The 16,305-nt window shown below is 43.6% G+C and overlaps 1 protein-coding gene across 2 annotated transcripts in view; it reads left to right on the top strand.

The window, feature by feature from the left end:
* ITGB1 (integrin subunit beta 1) overlaps positions 1-16,305 on the top strand; it is an 81,437-nt gene that overhangs the window by 44,416 nt on the left and 20,716 nt on the right. For both annotated transcript variants that reach the window (XM_054020921.1, XM_054020922.1), the window contains exons 8-13: positions 5,179-5,274; positions 6,563-6,652; positions 7,457-7,597; positions 7,765-7,967; positions 11,735-11,973; positions 13,418-13,640. In XM_054020921.1, coding sequence (XP_053876896.1) covers positions 5,179-5,274; positions 6,563-6,652; positions 7,457-7,597; positions 7,765-7,967; positions 11,735-11,973; positions 13,418-13,640 — 992 coding nt within the window. The remainder of the gene's footprint in view (positions 1-5,178; positions 5,275-6,562; positions 6,653-7,456; positions 7,598-7,764; positions 7,968-11,734; positions 11,974-13,417; positions 13,641-16,305) is intronic.

The following is a 16,305-nucleotide window of genomic DNA, read 5'->3' as shown; positions in this document are numbered from 1 at the left end:
GGAATGCCTCGTTCTCTGGGCTGTACACCTTGCACCAGCTGCAGGAAATCCATGTCAGTAAGTGACCCTCATTTCTGATGTGTGAAGTGCCTTGGTGAGGGTCACATCCAGGACAGGTGCCAGATGTATAAGGAATTTAAGCCCCGAACCAAAAAAGATACAGAGGTGAAGCTTTGTCACTTCTTAAGGTGGCTGTACGTTCCGAGTGGACAGCACGCACATCTACTTCTGTCAAGAGTGCTCCTCCAGATATTGTGATATCTCGGCAGCACTCTCCTCCCCCAGGACCAAAAAAGAAACACTGGTGGGGTACTTAAAAGGACTCTTCCTCCAAAAGATCAAGATCCCCATCACTGACATCCAGTAAGCATGCTGGGAAACAGGGTAGAGCGTCCTCGGAAAGGAGGCACTCCCCAGTGCCAGTAGTACCTCATGAAGGTTCGTGGATTCAGCACTGGGGCCTGTGGCATTAAGACTGACCGCTGCTGGAGCACTGTACCAACCCCTTCCATGCAACAACAGCAGCATCAGGTCAGCCCTCTCGGTCCCAATCACACCAGAAGCGTGTGATGTGGTATGAGATCTCTAGTGCCTTTCGGTACCGGATTCTGTGGTGGTGCAGGAGTTGCTGATCCATTATCAGCTGATACGTAGTCTTTGTTGCACTTACCTACCCCTGTTATTCAGATCCAGTACCTACTTCAGACTGTCTGGCACCTCCTCGCCAGACACCATCAAAAGGCAAGCCCAGCATGCTTTCCCTGTTGCTTAAGTCTTTGGAGACGCATTGCCAGACCTTGTCACTGTGTGGTACGGCACCTCCCTGGTCAGGAGACTCGGTCTCTTCCTTAGAATCTTGGGATCGAAGGCATTGTTCACCTTCATCAAGAGACAAGTTTCAGAGTAACAGCCGTGTTAGTCTGTATCCGCAAAAAGAAGAACAGGAGTACTTGTGGCACCTTAGAGACTAACAAATTTATTAGAGCATAAGCTTTCGTGGACTACAGCCCACTTCTTCGGATGCATATAGAATGGAACATATATTGAGGAGATATATATACACACATACAGAGAGCATAAACAGGTGGGAGTTGTCTTACCAACTCTGAGAGGCCAATTAATTAAGAGAAAAAAAAAAAACTTTTGAAGTGATAATCAAGCTAGCCGAGTACAGACAGTGTGATAAGAAGTGTGAGAGTACTTACAAGGGGAGATAGAGTCAACGTTTGTAATGGCTCAGCCATTCCCAGTCCTTATTCAAACCGGAGTTGATTGTGTCTAGTTTGCATATCAATTCTAGCTCTGCAGTCTCTCTTTGGAGTCTGTTTTTGAAGTTTTTCTGTTGTAATATAGCCACCCGCAGGTCTGTCACTGAATGACCAGACAGGTTAAAGTGTTCTCCCACTGGTTTTTGAGTATTTTGATTCCTGATGTCAGATTTGTGTCCATTAATTCTTTTGCGTAGAGACTGTCCGGTTTGGCCAATGTACATGGCAGAGGGGCATTGCTGGCACATGATGGCATATATCACATTGGTAGATGTGCAGGTGAACGAGCCCCTGATGGTATGGCTGATGTGATTAGGTCCTATGATGATGTCACTTGAATAGATATGTGGACAGAGTTGGCATCGGGGTTTGTTACAAGGATAGGTTCCTGGGTCACTGGTTTTGTTCAGTGATGTGTGGTTGCTGGTGAGTATTTGCTTTAGGTTGGGGGGTTGTCTGTAAGCGAGGACAGGTCTGTCTCCCAAGATCTGTGAGAGTAAAGGATCATCTTTCAGGATAGGTTGTAGATCTCTGATGATGCGCTGGAGAGGTTTTAGTTGGGGGCTGAAGGTGACAGCTAGTGGTGTTCTGTTATTTTCTTTGTTGGGCCTGTCTTGTAGGAGGTGACTTCTGGGTACTCGTCTGGCTCTGTCAATCTGTTTTTTCACTTCAGCAGGTGGGTATTGTAGTTTTAAGAATGCTTGATAGAGATCTTGTAGGTGCTTGTCTCTATCCGAGGGATTGGAGCAAATGCGGTTATATCTTAGAGCTTGGCTGTAGACAATGGATCGTGTGGTGTGTCCTGGATGGAAGCTGGAGGCATGTAGGTAAGTGTAGCGGTCAGTAGGTTTCCGGTATAGGGTGGTATTGATGTGACCATCGCTTATTAGCACAGTAGTGTCCAGGAAATGGACCGCTTGTGTGGATTGATCTAGGCTGAGGTTGATGGTGGGATGGAAATTATTGAAATCATGGTGAAATTCCTCAAGGGCTTCTTTTCCATGGGTCCAGATGATGAAGATGTCATCAATGTAGCGCAAGTAGTGTAGGGGCGTTAGGGGACGAGAGCTAAGGAAGCGTTGTTCTAAGTCAGCCATAAAAATGTTGGCATATTGTGGGGCCATGCGGGTACCCATAGCAGTGCCGCTGACTTGAAGGTATATATTGTCCCCAAATGTGAAATAGTTGTGGGTGAGGACAAAATCACAAAGTTCAGCCACCAGGTATCCTGAAAGATGATCCTTTACTCTCACAGATCTTGGGAGACAGACCTGTCCTCGCTTACAGACAACCCCCCAACCTAAAGCAAATACTCACCAGCAACCACACATCACTGAACAAAACCACTAACCCAGGAACCTATCCTTGTAACAAACCCCGATGCCAACTCTGTCCACATATCTATTCAAGTGACATCATCATAGGACCTAATCACATCAGCCATACCATCAGGGGCTCGTTCACCTGCACATCTACCAATGTGATATATGCCATCATGTGCCAGCAATGCCCCTCTGCCATGTACATTGGCCAAACCGGACAGTCTCTACGCAAAAGAATTAATGGACACAAATCTGACATCAGGAATCAAAATACTCAAAAACCAGTGGGAGAACACTTTAACCTGTCTGGTCATTCAGTGACAGACCTGCGGGTGGCTATATTACAACAGAAAAACTTCAAAAACAGACTCCAAAGAGAGACTGCAGAGCTAGAATTGATATGCAAACTAGACACAATCAACTCCGGTTTGAATAAGGACTGGGAATGGCTGAGCCATTACAAACGTTGACTCTATCTCCCCTTGTAAGTACTCTCACACTTCTTATCACACTGTCTGTACTCGGCTAGCTTGATTATCACTTCAAAAGTTTTTTTTTTTTTTCTCTTAATTAATTGGCCTCTCAGAGTTGGTAAGACAACTCCCACCTGTTTATGCTCTCTGTATGTGTGTATATATATCTCCTCATTATATGTTCCATTCTATATGCATCCGAAGAAGTGGGCTGTAGTCCACGAAAGCTTATGCTCTAATAAATTTGTTAGTCTCTAAGATGCCACAAGTACTCCTGTTCTTCTTTCATCAAGAGAGTTGCGCTCCTGGTATGCTACAGAGGATCCACATTGGTCCAGAGACTTGGTTCCATGCTCTAGTAGGGGTTGGGGGCCCCATGCCCTACCAGTGGCCGTATTCAGGACGTTGTTCCCAGTACTGATGTCAGTGCCAAGTGAGATCAAATGAGCCTCCTAGAGCCTCCTGCAAAAGAGGTTGAAGAGACTCCTTTTCAGCCACCTTTGCATGCAGCCTCCTCATTACTGGATGATGCAGTGATGTCTAGGGCAGGGGTCTCAAGCACGTGGCTTTCATTCGTGCGGCTCACCAAGCTCCCCACAGCCCACCCCCACCCCCCACCTACCCCATGCTTCTGCGAGCCACGCACTGCTCCCTGAAGCGGCTGAATTACTGTATGTCCCCGCAGCCCCAGGCAGGGGAGTGGGAGGCGAGTAGAGGGCTCCGTGCTCTTGCAGCTCCCATTGGCCGGGAACTGGGAACTGCGGCCAATGGGAGCTGTGGGGAGATACCTGCAGGAGCAGCAAGAGCAGCACATGGTGCCGTTTCCCCTCCTGCCCCGCAGGGACTCCGGCCGCTTTCTGGAGCGGAGCAGAGCGGAGCGGGGCTGGGGACAAGGCAGGCAGGCAGGGAGCCTGCCCTGGCCACGGTGCGTGGCGCTGCCACCCCGGATCCGCTCTAGGTAAGCGGCGCCGGGCTGGAGCCCGTACCCCGCACCCCTTCTGCACCCCAACCCCCTACCCAGAGTCTCCTGCCGCATCCCACACCCCTCCTGCACCCGAACTCCCTGCCCTGAGCCCCCTGCCACACCCTGCACCCCTCACCTCTCCTGCACCCCAACCCCCTGCCTGGAGCCCCTTGCCACACACTGCACCCCAACCCCCTGCTGCACCCCTCATCCCTTCTGCACCCCAACTCTCTGCCCTGAGCCCCCTGCCGCACCGTGCACACCTCCTGCACCCCATACCCCAATTCCTTGCCGTACCCTGCACACCTCCTGCACCTCAACTCCCTGCCCTGAGCCTCCGCCACACCTCACACCCCTGCTGCACCCCCTGGGGGCAGGGAGGTGGCAGAGTTGGGGTGAGGACTTCAGGGAAGGGGTTGGAATGGGGGTAGGGAAGGGGTGAGACGAGGTGAGGAGAGGCAGGGGCGGGGCCTCATGGAGGGGGTGGAGTGGGGGCGGGGCCAGGGGCAGCAAGTGGGGGGTGTCAGTGATGCGGCCCTCGGGCCAATGCACTAGTCCTCATGCGGCCCTCGAGGTCATCTGAGTTTGAGGTCTAGAGTGTCCTCCCATCTGCAGGATGACTACAAAGCATACAAGAGTGACCTCCTCTTTGGACATACAAGTGGAGATGGTACAGGATTCTTCCCATAGACCATACATTTGCTTCACAGTTTGTTTCGCCTTTAAATGGATAAAATCCCACACAAGGCTAATGGTTTTGATTGAGTCAAAAGTGTAATGAAACATGATAGGAGATATGTTTGAGGACACTAATGTTCGAGATTAAATCAGACTTTATAGGAAGTGATTAGGAATGTGAAGATCTGATTTATTTTATATTTATTATAGTCTTGTCTAAAATGTGTTTATACAATACTCAACTGCTGGTAGACACAGATCTGCCTTAAAGGGTTTTGTGGATATTTTGTTTTTGGGGGAGTTTTTTGTTTGTGTTTTTAAAAAAGCTTGCCCTTTAACTAAACTATTGTTGTCTGGTTGGAAGCCTGTGCTTTTTAAATTCAAAAAGCAATTTAATATTATGTAAGATTAAAAAAATAAGATTGTTCTGCATCTGCTAAATTTTGAATTAAGTTTCATGTCTAATTTTACAGGATTATCCATCCATCGCTCACCTGGTACAGAAGCTTAGTGAGAACAACATTCAGACAATTTTTGCCGTTACTGAGGAGTTTCAGGCAGTTTACAAGGTAAAAATTTTTTTTTTTTAAATCACGTGAGATAAGCTTCTGTATATTTTTCCAGACAGTTGAGAGGCTGATTCTAATGATCCAGTATGCTATCATCAAAACTAATTTGATTTGAAATTAAAATTGTGTGAAAACGGGTGATCATGAAAGTGATTTTTGCCATGCCTGCTAATTAATAAGCACTCTCTTCTTGAGCAGTTGCCTATCCCAATATCAAACCTACCAGTCTGCTTTTATTTTTCAAGCAGAAAGTTATTTAATCTTTCTTATTTTTAGATTAGAAATAACAGTGCAGAACCTACTTTTTGCTTCAAAATACCTGAGGGGCATGGGGAAGCAGAGTCAAAGGAGAATTGTGGGAGGGGCAGAGCTGACCTTAAGGGAAAGGAGTTTTGGAAAAACACATAACTCTTAAACATGTTTAAAACTAGTCCTGTCAATACCTGATTTAGAGCGCTTGAAAAGGTGGTTTTACCATTTTTGGTATTTTATGATTTTACCAAAAGAACTAACTTGTTTTCACCTTCATTTGATGATGGTTGATCTCCCTCTCCCTATCTGTTTTAATGCAGCAGAAGCAAATATGGCTTATGGCTCGAAAACCTTTTATAGTTACAGAAGTATCTTCTTAATTAAATACTGTCTGAATTTTTTGCTTAACTTAAATGAGAGTATTTTTAAAAATATTTTTTAAGGAGAATACCTTCCTTTTTTATTCGATCAAAAGATATGAGAAGAATTTTAAAAGATTGCAGAATTTTCTTTCCAATATTCTAGTCACTGTTTTTATTCCTTCACAAGTTACTGAAACTATTGGCAAGATTTTTGTCTTGGTCTTGGGAGTTGTTCCTGGCTGTATACAGTAGAACCTCAGAGTTACGAACATCCTGAGAATGGAAGTTGTTCAAACTCTGAAATGTTCATCACTCTGAACAAACTTTATGGTGGTTCTTTCAAAAGTTTACAACTGAACAATGACTTAATACAGATTTGAAACTTTGCTATGAGGAAGAAAAATGCTGCCTGTCCTTTATTTTTTTTAATAGTTTACGTTTCATACAGTACTGTATTTTCTTTTCTTTTCTTTTTTTTTTTTTTTTTGATCTCTGCTGCTGCCTGATTGCATACTTCCGGTTCCAAATGAGGTGTGTGGCTGACTGGTCAGTTCGTAATTCTGGTGTTCGTAACTCCGATGTTCTACTGTATCTCAGTGTACATAATAAAGAAGCTTTTAAAGTTTTATATTTGTGTAAAAGTAATTTACACTTTCTACTTTTAATATTAAAAGGAACTGAAAAATCTGATCCCAAAGTCAGCAGTTGGAACTCTGTCTGCAAATTCCAGCAATGTGATTCAACTGATTATTGACGCCTACAATGTAAGTTTGTTTTTAATTCACGTAACTTTTATTCTTGTTCCTCTCAAACTATATTGGCATCAGTTTCTAGAGAAGCCCTCTGAGGTATGCTCTTTTTTAAAAACCTTGTGAATGGAGTAGAAGATGGAATGTTGATAAATGCATAATCTTGTCAAATTCCGATGAAAAGTGCACAGCTGTGTGTAAAGATTAGCATTCTCTCTGCATAATCTTATTGATAAGTCTTTTTTTCTTATTTGATACGTATCTTCTCTTTTCAAACCCATCTAACATTAATTGTATTTTCTTGCATCTGATGTGATCAAGAGGACATGCTTATTTTCCCCTTCATGATCTTTTCTTATTGTAAGGAGAGGAAGAAAGCTGTGCTTTTCTTCACCGCAGCAACCTTTATGTTTAATAATCTTTGAACCATGTTGTTATATTCTTGAGGGAAGCTACATCTGGTCCTGGACTGATGATGGTAGTACTTCAAAGAATAGTGAAAGTGGGTTATAACAGAAGCTGTGAATCTTTGGGAACTGTTAAGAAAACACCCTGGGTTGAGAAAGGACTGATAAAACCTAACGACCCTCCACAGAACATTCTGAAAAGTGTCTTCTAATAAGGATATTGTATGTGCAATTTTATTCCTTTCCAGATTTTGTTCTCCTTTACTGTACTTGAGGCTGGTGTGTAGAGAATGTATTTTTGTGAAAGTCTCTCTTCAGGAAATGCCCATTTAATAGGCTCCACCTTTATTTGTCAACTCTTTTAAAGCTACATGGTAGTTATTACTTAACTAATAACTAATTTTTGTTTTAGTCCTTGTCTTCAGAGGTTATCTTGGAAAACAGCAAGTTACCAAAAGGAGTAACAATCAATTATAAATCTTACTGCAAGAATGGAGTGAATGGCACAGGAGAAAATGGCAGAAAGTGTGCCAACATTTCAATTGGAGATGAGGTAATTTTTCTGTTCGGTTGAAATATACAATACATAGCTGACAACATACATTTTTAATAGCTAAAGAATTGAACAAGACTGCAGTTCTCTGAAATATTTTACTTTTTAATAATTTAGGCAGAGCACCTTTTAGTACTGATGTAAGAATCCATTTATTTTGCTTACAGGTTAAATTTGAGATTAGTGTAACCGCTAACGAGTGTCCAAAGACAGGACAAAATGAAACCATTAAAATTAAGCCACTGGGTTTCACTGAAGAAGTGGAAATTAATCTTCAGTTCATCTGTGAATGTCAGTGTCAAAATGAGGGAATTCCTAATAGTCCAGACTGCCATCAGGGAAATGGAACATTTGAGTGTGGTGCTTGCAGGTAAATAAATGGACCTTTTATTCTTTTTGGCAAACGGGAAATATGAGCACATAGTTTCTTTAATCAGACTTTTTTTTTATTTTGGGCAGGTTGGCTTGGAGAAACATTTACAGTGCTTGGTCATCTTAGGGCCTTACCCATGTTGAATGCTAACTTGTCTCCACAAATAGTCCTACTGAAATAAGGGGGATTATTCATGTAATAAGGCACTTCCGAGCATGAGTCAAAGTATCAGAATCTGGCCCTTCATGAGTTGGTCCTTCAAAGAATATGGAGGCCTTAGTATTTTTCCTGTTTCCTTATTTAAATGTTAAGACCCATTTAATATTTTTACCTTTGTGACATGAAGTCTGGATTTTCTTCCAAGGAGTTTTACAATGCATTTTGTAGCTTCTTGGAAGGAGTGCCTGGCAAGCTGGCACCAGCTGCTCAAGGCCAGTGATGAATGAAAATTCAAGGCCAATCAGTATTAACAGACAAGGCTTTTAAGATGCTGTGATTTTCCTCATCTATTTTCTTTATTTGATTTATCCTTAATGATTGGGGCTCTAATTATGTAGATATTTTCAAATTTTACATGTTTTAAAATCCCTTAGGCTATATAGAACTATGTGGTTACATGTATATTTGGAATTCCCTTTCATTAATTATATTTATTAGTGTTTGGTACAAGCTATGGAAATTAAACTATAAACCAAATTCTGCTTTATTACACCAGTGAAAGTCAGGCTGGGTCTACACTACCCGCCTGAATCGGCGGGTAGAAATCGACCTCTCGGGGATCGATTTATCGCGTCCTGTTGGGACGCGACAATCGATCCCTGAATCGACGCTCTTACTCCACCAGCGGAGGTGGGAGTAAGCGCCGTCAACGGGAAGCCGCAGAGGTCGATTTTGCCGCCGTCCCTACAGCGGGGTAAGTCGGCTGCGATACGTCGAATTCAGCTACGCTATTCGCGTAGCTGAATTTGCGTATCTTAAATCGACCCCCCCCCGTAGTGTAGATGTAGCCTTAGACTTAATTCTGTTGGCTTTACTGGAGTTGCACTGGATTTTAAAAGAGCAGCATTTGGCCCTAGAACTGGACCACTTAGTCGTCAACCCAATAATCCCAGTTTGGGCTCTTCATTTTCAAAGAAACTTATATCTAAAATAAAGATTATTCCTTCTAGAAAACCTGGAAGACAATCTGACAATGTGGCTCAACTCCTAAGAACTTTACCTTTAGGGAAGCAGGATCCAAGCTCTCAGAGAGTAGTGAACAACACTGGTGTCTGGTCAATACATTCCAAACATTATTTGTATGCAATATTGTTCTAGTCAGGTTGGTCCCAGAATATTAGACACACAAGGAGGGTGAGGTAATATCTTTTATTGGACCATCTTCTGTTAGTGAGAGAGAGTCAAGCGTTCAAGCTTACACAGAGTGCTCCTTCGGCTCTGGGAAATTACTCAGAGGATATGTCTACACAGCAAAGAAAACCAACGTCTGGCCTGTGCCAGCCAACTCAGGCTCATGGGTCTCAGGCTGCAGGGCTGTTTCATTCTTGTGTGGACTTCTGGGTTTGGGCTGGAGCCCGGGCTCTAGGCTCGCACCCCGCAGGGTCCCAGAGCCCAGGCTCCAGCCTGAGCCCAGAAGTACACACAGCAATGAAATAGCCTTGTTGTCTGAGCCCCATGAATCTGAGTTGGATGGCACAGGCAAGCCACAGATTTTCTTTGCTGTATTGACAATACCCAGAGTGTCACAGCTAAATACAAGGTGCAACAGATTGTTTAGCATAAGCAGTTAATTCATATTTCAAGGGACCATTCCAGGTGACATGGACCATTAACACCTATCCTATCGTGGGGTGGGGGAAAGCTGGATTAACCACTTCTGCTAAATAAACTGCTCCACCTTGTATTTAGCGTAACACTGGGGCCTGGTCTATACCAGAAAATTAGGTCAGTTTAACTGCATCAGTTAGGGATGTGAAAAATCCACATTCCCGAGTGGCATTGTTAAACTGACCTAAGCCCCTGTGTAGACACCAGTAGTGCCACTGTAGCATTTTAAGTGCAGACATACCCTAGAGTACATATTTGAGGGCTGGCCTACATTAACGCTGTAAGTTGACCTAAGTTACCCTACTTCAGTTATGTAAATTGCGTAATGGAAGTCGATGTAACTTGGGTCAACTTAGTGTGGTGTAGACACTGCTGTATGTTGACAGGAGACTCTCTCGCACCGACTTATCTTCCTCCTCTCGGGCAGGTGGAGTACAGACGTCGATAGGAGAGCGCTCTGCCATCGACTTAGCTTATCTTCACCAAACCCACTAAATCAACACCGCTGTGTCCATCGCAGCAATGACAGTTTAGCCATCTTGTGTGTCTAACCATTATTTTTAAATTACGAAGTTTTCAACCCCTTTCCCAGCTCCCTCATATGCAGTTATTTATTAAAGACAAACAACATTAGGTATTGATTTAATGGAAAGTTTTCAGGAGCATATTTAATGTAGGACCTGATTTTGCCAGGATATTTTATATGGAATTCCCATTGAAGTCAGTGGAAGTGGTGTGTGCACTGAATGCTTGCAGATTTGGGCATGTTTCTCTAACTGGTAAGCATTTGGAAAGGGGGAGTCATCAAATATTACCTGCCTGAAGTACTACCTGCTTCACTTTCAAGAGAGTTTTTCTCCACGTTCCCTTTGGATAAACAAAGCAAAGTTCCTATGTTTGCCAGCCGGGGGAGAGAGAGAGATTACTTTTATACATCACTGTCACTGACATCTCTATGACTTCACATACAAAGACAAAAAAGATAATGGATTCAGTATTAAGAATAGTTCCTTGCTCTTTTCTACACTTGAATGATTTCCTGATTAAAGCTTCATCTCTGGTTTAAGTGGCTCTCAGGTTTGTTTGTGATAACCATAAGAACCCACCTTTTATTCATAAACACTTGTTCCTGATTTTCTGAAGTGCTGAAAACCCATCACTGCAATTGAAATCCTTGGGAGCTGCGGGTGTTCAGTACCTCTGAGAATCCAGCCCTCGAATGCACAGTGTCTAAGCGAGAATGTTTCCTTGGTGGAGATTAAGTGGGGTAGAGGGTAATAGCCATAGTAAATAGCCACTGGCACCAGGGCCGGCTCCAGGCACCAGCCCACCAAGCTTGTGCTTGGGGCGGCACCTGGAGGGGGGCGGTGCGGTGCTCCGGCTCCGGGGAGAGCGGAGCCCCGGCCGGTCTTGCCGCTGGGGAGAGCGCAGCCCCGGCCGGCTCGCCGCCCTCCCCCCGGGGCTCCGGCCAGTTGGGGAGAGCGGCCCACAGCCGGACTCGGCGCCCTCCCCTGCCGCGCTGGGGGGAGGAGAGGGGGCGGCAGCGGGAGGCTTTTTTGCCTCCCCTGGGGAGGCAAAAAAGCCAGAGCCGGTCCTGACTGGCACTATTAAAAATAATAAGTAAAATTTATCTCATTTTACAGAAATAATGGCTACATAGCCATGTTGTCATAGGTTGCAGTCCTCAGCTTTTCACCTGGAACAAGTAAGCAGCTCAGAAACTGCTTAATGGCACAGTTAGGTCCCAAGGATGGTTACACTTAAGTCTCAGCTGGTATCTAGTTTGAACCTCAAACCATTCCCTGCAGAAACAGTGACTGTGACCACTGCCTTCTATCCTGTTGAATCTATTTCTTGTATATATTATTGTGTGTAAACATTTTCAGTTCACATGAGTTTTACTCAGTTTAAATCTTAGGCATATATTTTTCTTCTAGGTGTAACGAAGGACGTATTGGAAAGAAGTGTGAATGCAGCACAGATGAAGTAAATAGTGAAGATATGGATGCTTACTGTAGAAGAGAGAACAGTACAGAAATATGCAGTAACAATGGGGAGTGTGTTTGCGGACAATGTGTATGCAGGAAAAGGGGCAACACCAATGAAGTCTACTCTGGCAAATATTGTGAATGTGATAACTTCAACTGTGATAGATCTAATGGCTTAATTTGTGGAGGTGAGAAATATAATTCATAGTTGTACAAAACTTTGCAAATACGTTACAGGGTGAAGCTGACAAATTTGAACAGCGTCTAGGTGACTTAGAGGATGTAATAAATGAAATATAGAGCCATTTGAATCTGGCCTGAGCAGATAGTGTCTGAAAATAGTTACCTAATAATATAATGGCCATCAGTCTATAGCCAAGGGTATGGTATGTGCTAGTAGAAATGCTAATACTTCAGATTAAATATCTTCCCTGCCATCACAGCTCCAGTCTATGATGTAAAGTGAATTTGACAAGAGCTGTGAAATGCTATGAGAACTTCAAAAATTTAAAATTTTGTCTTTTAAAAGGAGACCAGAATTTATTGTACATCTCAGGCAAATACCTACAATATGTATTAATATAAAATGATAAAGTAAATTATAAATTATTAAAAGAGCTGAAATCATAAATCAAGTTTATGATTTGAAAATTTCAAGTGCAATATTTGAGGGAGAGTTTTGCACTTGTTTTTACTACATGCCCCATCTAAGAAACTTTGGTTGGCTCTGACAAGATGGGTATAGTAAATGCTGAGTCAAGTGTCTTGATACTGTACTACTACACTGTCTTACTGTAACCTCTACCAGTACAAAATGAGCTGGTAATCTTAGCCCAGATACTAGTGGATATTGTTCATATTGTATAAACTACTGGTGACTATTTGGTATCCTTCTGAGCAGTCTGAGAAGAGGCCAAGGACTTAATCAACCCTGAATAGTAACTGACCTTTTGTCCTGAGACTTGAGCTCTTTTAAGACAAGGTTGAGGTGCAAATTATGTTGTTTACCATATGTTTGTATAGTGCCTAGCAGAGTAGGGCCCCTACCTGATTGAGGCATCTAGGCTACTAGCTTGATATAAATGTTAAATTATTATTAGAGAGAGGTTGCACTGATTCTGCCAATATGCTGATTACCTATTGTGGGGAGGGGGCTTAATTTTATAATGGTCTCCATGAGTGACCTTTCATCAGCCATTCTGGTTCTTTGGTTGTGGTTTTGTGAGGAGGGAAGAGAAATGTCGTTAACTAAAAAACTCTAGAAGGAGGCAACATTAGTTCTACTTGTCATCTTTTTATCTTTGCATCAGTCAGTTTATATTTCTAATATTCCCTGATGGCAAACATTATTCAAAGTGACAGGTTTCAGAGTGGTAGCCGTGTTAGTCTGTATCAGCAAAAAGAACGAGGAGTGCTTGTGGCACCTTTGGGACTAGCAAATTTATTTGAGCATAAGCTTCTCGTGCATCTGATGAAGTGTGCTTTATCTCTGGAAAGCTTATGCTCAAATAAATTTTAGTCTCTAAGGTGCCATAAGCATTCCTCGTTCTTTTTGCTATTATTCAAAATATTTTTCAGTGCCACAAAATGCATATTTACTTAAGTTTACTAAAATATCTTTTTAACATGCAGGAAATGGTAACTGCAAATGTAGAGTATGTGAGTGTTATCCCAATTTCACTGGCAGTGCTTGTGACTGCTCTTTGGATACATCTTCATGTATGGCTTCCAATGGGCAAATCTGCAATGGAAGAGGAACCTGTGAGTGTGGAACCTGTAACTGCACAGATGCCAAATTCCAAGGCCCCACGTGTGAAATGTGTCAGACCTGCCTTGGTGTCTGTGCAGGGCACAAGTAAGTGTCAGTACAACAAAGGCGAGGCTTTCAGAGATGCCGTGTATATGTACATTTTTGGTATTTACATATTCTCAACTTCGAAAATGAGGCCCTTGATATTCATTGCTGCTTCATTCTCGTATTCCTATCTGAAATACAGGGATATAATCCCCAGGGGCAGTAGGAGAAGATTAAATAAATTTGAGTCACAAATACACACAAAAAATACACAACTTCAACTAGTTACCTTAGCTAAGATAGTTTAGTCCTTAACTTTCTTCCCTTTATATCACAATGTGCTTTGTGATAAATAAAAATCAGTTCAGACTGGCTTTTTTTTTGAATGACTCTATTTATGGGACAGTGACGGCTGCATCATAGTTAACCTTGCAACCTGGTTTCTATGTAAAGCCAAAGGTACCCTGGATTGCATCCAGAAGATTGAGTTCAAATCTCCTCATCGAGTGACTGCAGTTAATATTTCTGTGTATTTCACAACCGCTATTTTTGACTAAGGACTTCTATGAGGAAGTTCTATGGCCTGTGCTATACAGGAGCTCAGACTAGATCGTCCCTTCTGGGCTGAGAATCTATGAATATTCCTACCCTAGGGGCAAGGGACCCTCATTTCATAGATAAGATGCCAGAGATTCTTCTTTGCATAATGTGCAACCTGGAGTGCATGCGCCTTCGATCGGAGATTTTCAGTAAAGTGCCCATTCAGCCAGCGCATGTGCTTTATGCCTCCTCGTGCCCTGCACCGAAGCTATATCAGGCTGCATGGGTGGGCTGTGCTCAGTTCCTTCTCAACCACCTCAGCCTGAGATGGAGCCTTTAGTGTGCCCGTTTATAAATGTTCAGAGTTTATTCTTTAGACTAATTATTTTCTGTAATTTATTTTATCTCTCTTATTTTGTAGAGGTTTGCTTTATAATCCTTTCTTCTTAAGAGGGTTTTTTTTCTTTTGGGATCCCTGTTGTCTTGGGATATGCCAGGATCTCTTGGCTTCAAGTGTTGTCTTGCATCATATTGGGAAGCCATCCCAGCTAGTGACGGACACTTCCAGTATATCTGCTGTTAGGGGGAGTTGGATGTCCCTCAAAGCAGAGCAATGAAGAATTGGGAGGTGAAACTTAAGCTCTTAATGATGGAGCATTCTCTCCATCCAGCATCGCATCCAAGCCCAGAGACCCCCAATTGATATCGGCCTCTGAGTGAGCATAGTGCCCCATCATCATCCGCAAGCTCACCCGGACCAACATAGAAAGAGGGGTGGGGGGGAAGTGGCCCGGGAACAGCCAACTTCAGTCTGGCTATAGCGCTGCCAGAAGCATGGTCAGCGTGTTGTAGCTGGATTCCCTGCTGACCCAGTGGCGGACCACTCCACCACTGTTAGGGCCTTGGATCGGGGCCCGGTGGAGTAGGGTGAGCCTGGGCCCCACCAGCCACCCCACCCATGGGTGGCAACCTCCCCTCGCCAGGTCAAGAGGCCTGCATTTGTCGACCGTCTGTTGGAGCTAGGACACTGTCCCCTGGGTTTCTTCTCTGTCCCTGCACCAAGGGCCCAGAGCTAATTGACTCCTGGGGTTTTGCTCTGCCCCGGCTTAAAGGGCTCAGAGCTTAATTGACTGTTGTGTCTGCTTTGGCCCCTGCCAAAAGGGCCCAGAGACCACAGACTAAGGTGTTTGCCTGGCCTCTGCTTAAAGGGCCCAGGGGCTATAAACAATTGGCTGCTCAGCCCCGTTAGACCGGTTGGGACCCTAACGCTAATTCCCCTGAAACTCAGCGGCGGTCCCAATGGCGTGGTGAGGTAGTGTGGCCTCCCTCCGATCCAAAGGGGGAGGGACGACCACTACATACGTCTACATGTAAACAAACATTTAGCTGATTTCAAACAGCACAAAGATCCTGTCCCGTTTAATTTTCAGGATTTCAAAGTCACACAAAGCTGTCCAGAAAGAAGCCAAGGTTTCAGAGAAAGATCTGTCTGTCACTCAACCATCTTTGTCATAAAAATGACAGTTTTGATGGATTGGTTGAGAGTCTGGAACCACCCCATGTCACCAAGCTGCAACTACACCATTCAACCCACCCTCCCACCGCCTTTGCAGACTGTTGCTCCCATTTTCAACTTGTGTGGGAGTAGATTAGATCTGACAAGTGGGTGAGAGGTTATTAAACCATGTTACTCCATCCATCCCCCTTCTATGTCCCTTTTCAGCGACCCTTCTCATGAGCACTTGCTGAGACAGGAAATTTACTTCCTTCTATGCATAGGAGCCATAGAACCAGTTCTAGCTCAGCACAGAGGGAAGGAGTTTTACTCCAAGTATTTTTTGATCCCAAAGGCAGACAAGGATAGAGATCGATTCTAGATTTAAGACTCTTAAACAATTTGGTGAAAAAACAAAAATTCAAAATAGTGAGACTCACTGCTATAATTCCATTGTTGGCATTGGCAGATTGGATCTCGACCTTCAGAACATGTACTTTCATGTCACAATTCATCCTTCTCACAAGAGATTCCTTTGGTTTCTGGTAGGGTCTGCCCAAGAAGCATGTCCTCACATTAATCTCCTAGAGTTGAGGGCAGCCAGAAATGCTTGTATTCACTTCCTTCCATTAGTCAAGGCTAAATCCATAAAATTCATAACACAATATAATCTACATGTTCTACATCAAC

Source organism: Malaclemys terrapin, chromosome 2 (genome assembly GCF_027887155.1).
Source record: "Malaclemys terrapin pileata isolate rMalTer1 chromosome 2, rMalTer1.hap1, whole genome shotgun sequence".
In the NCBI taxonomy this organism is placed as follows: Eukaryota; Metazoa; Chordata; order Testudines; family Emydidae; genus Malaclemys; species Malaclemys terrapin.
This window is presented reverse-complemented; position numbering and strand designations above follow the sequence as displayed.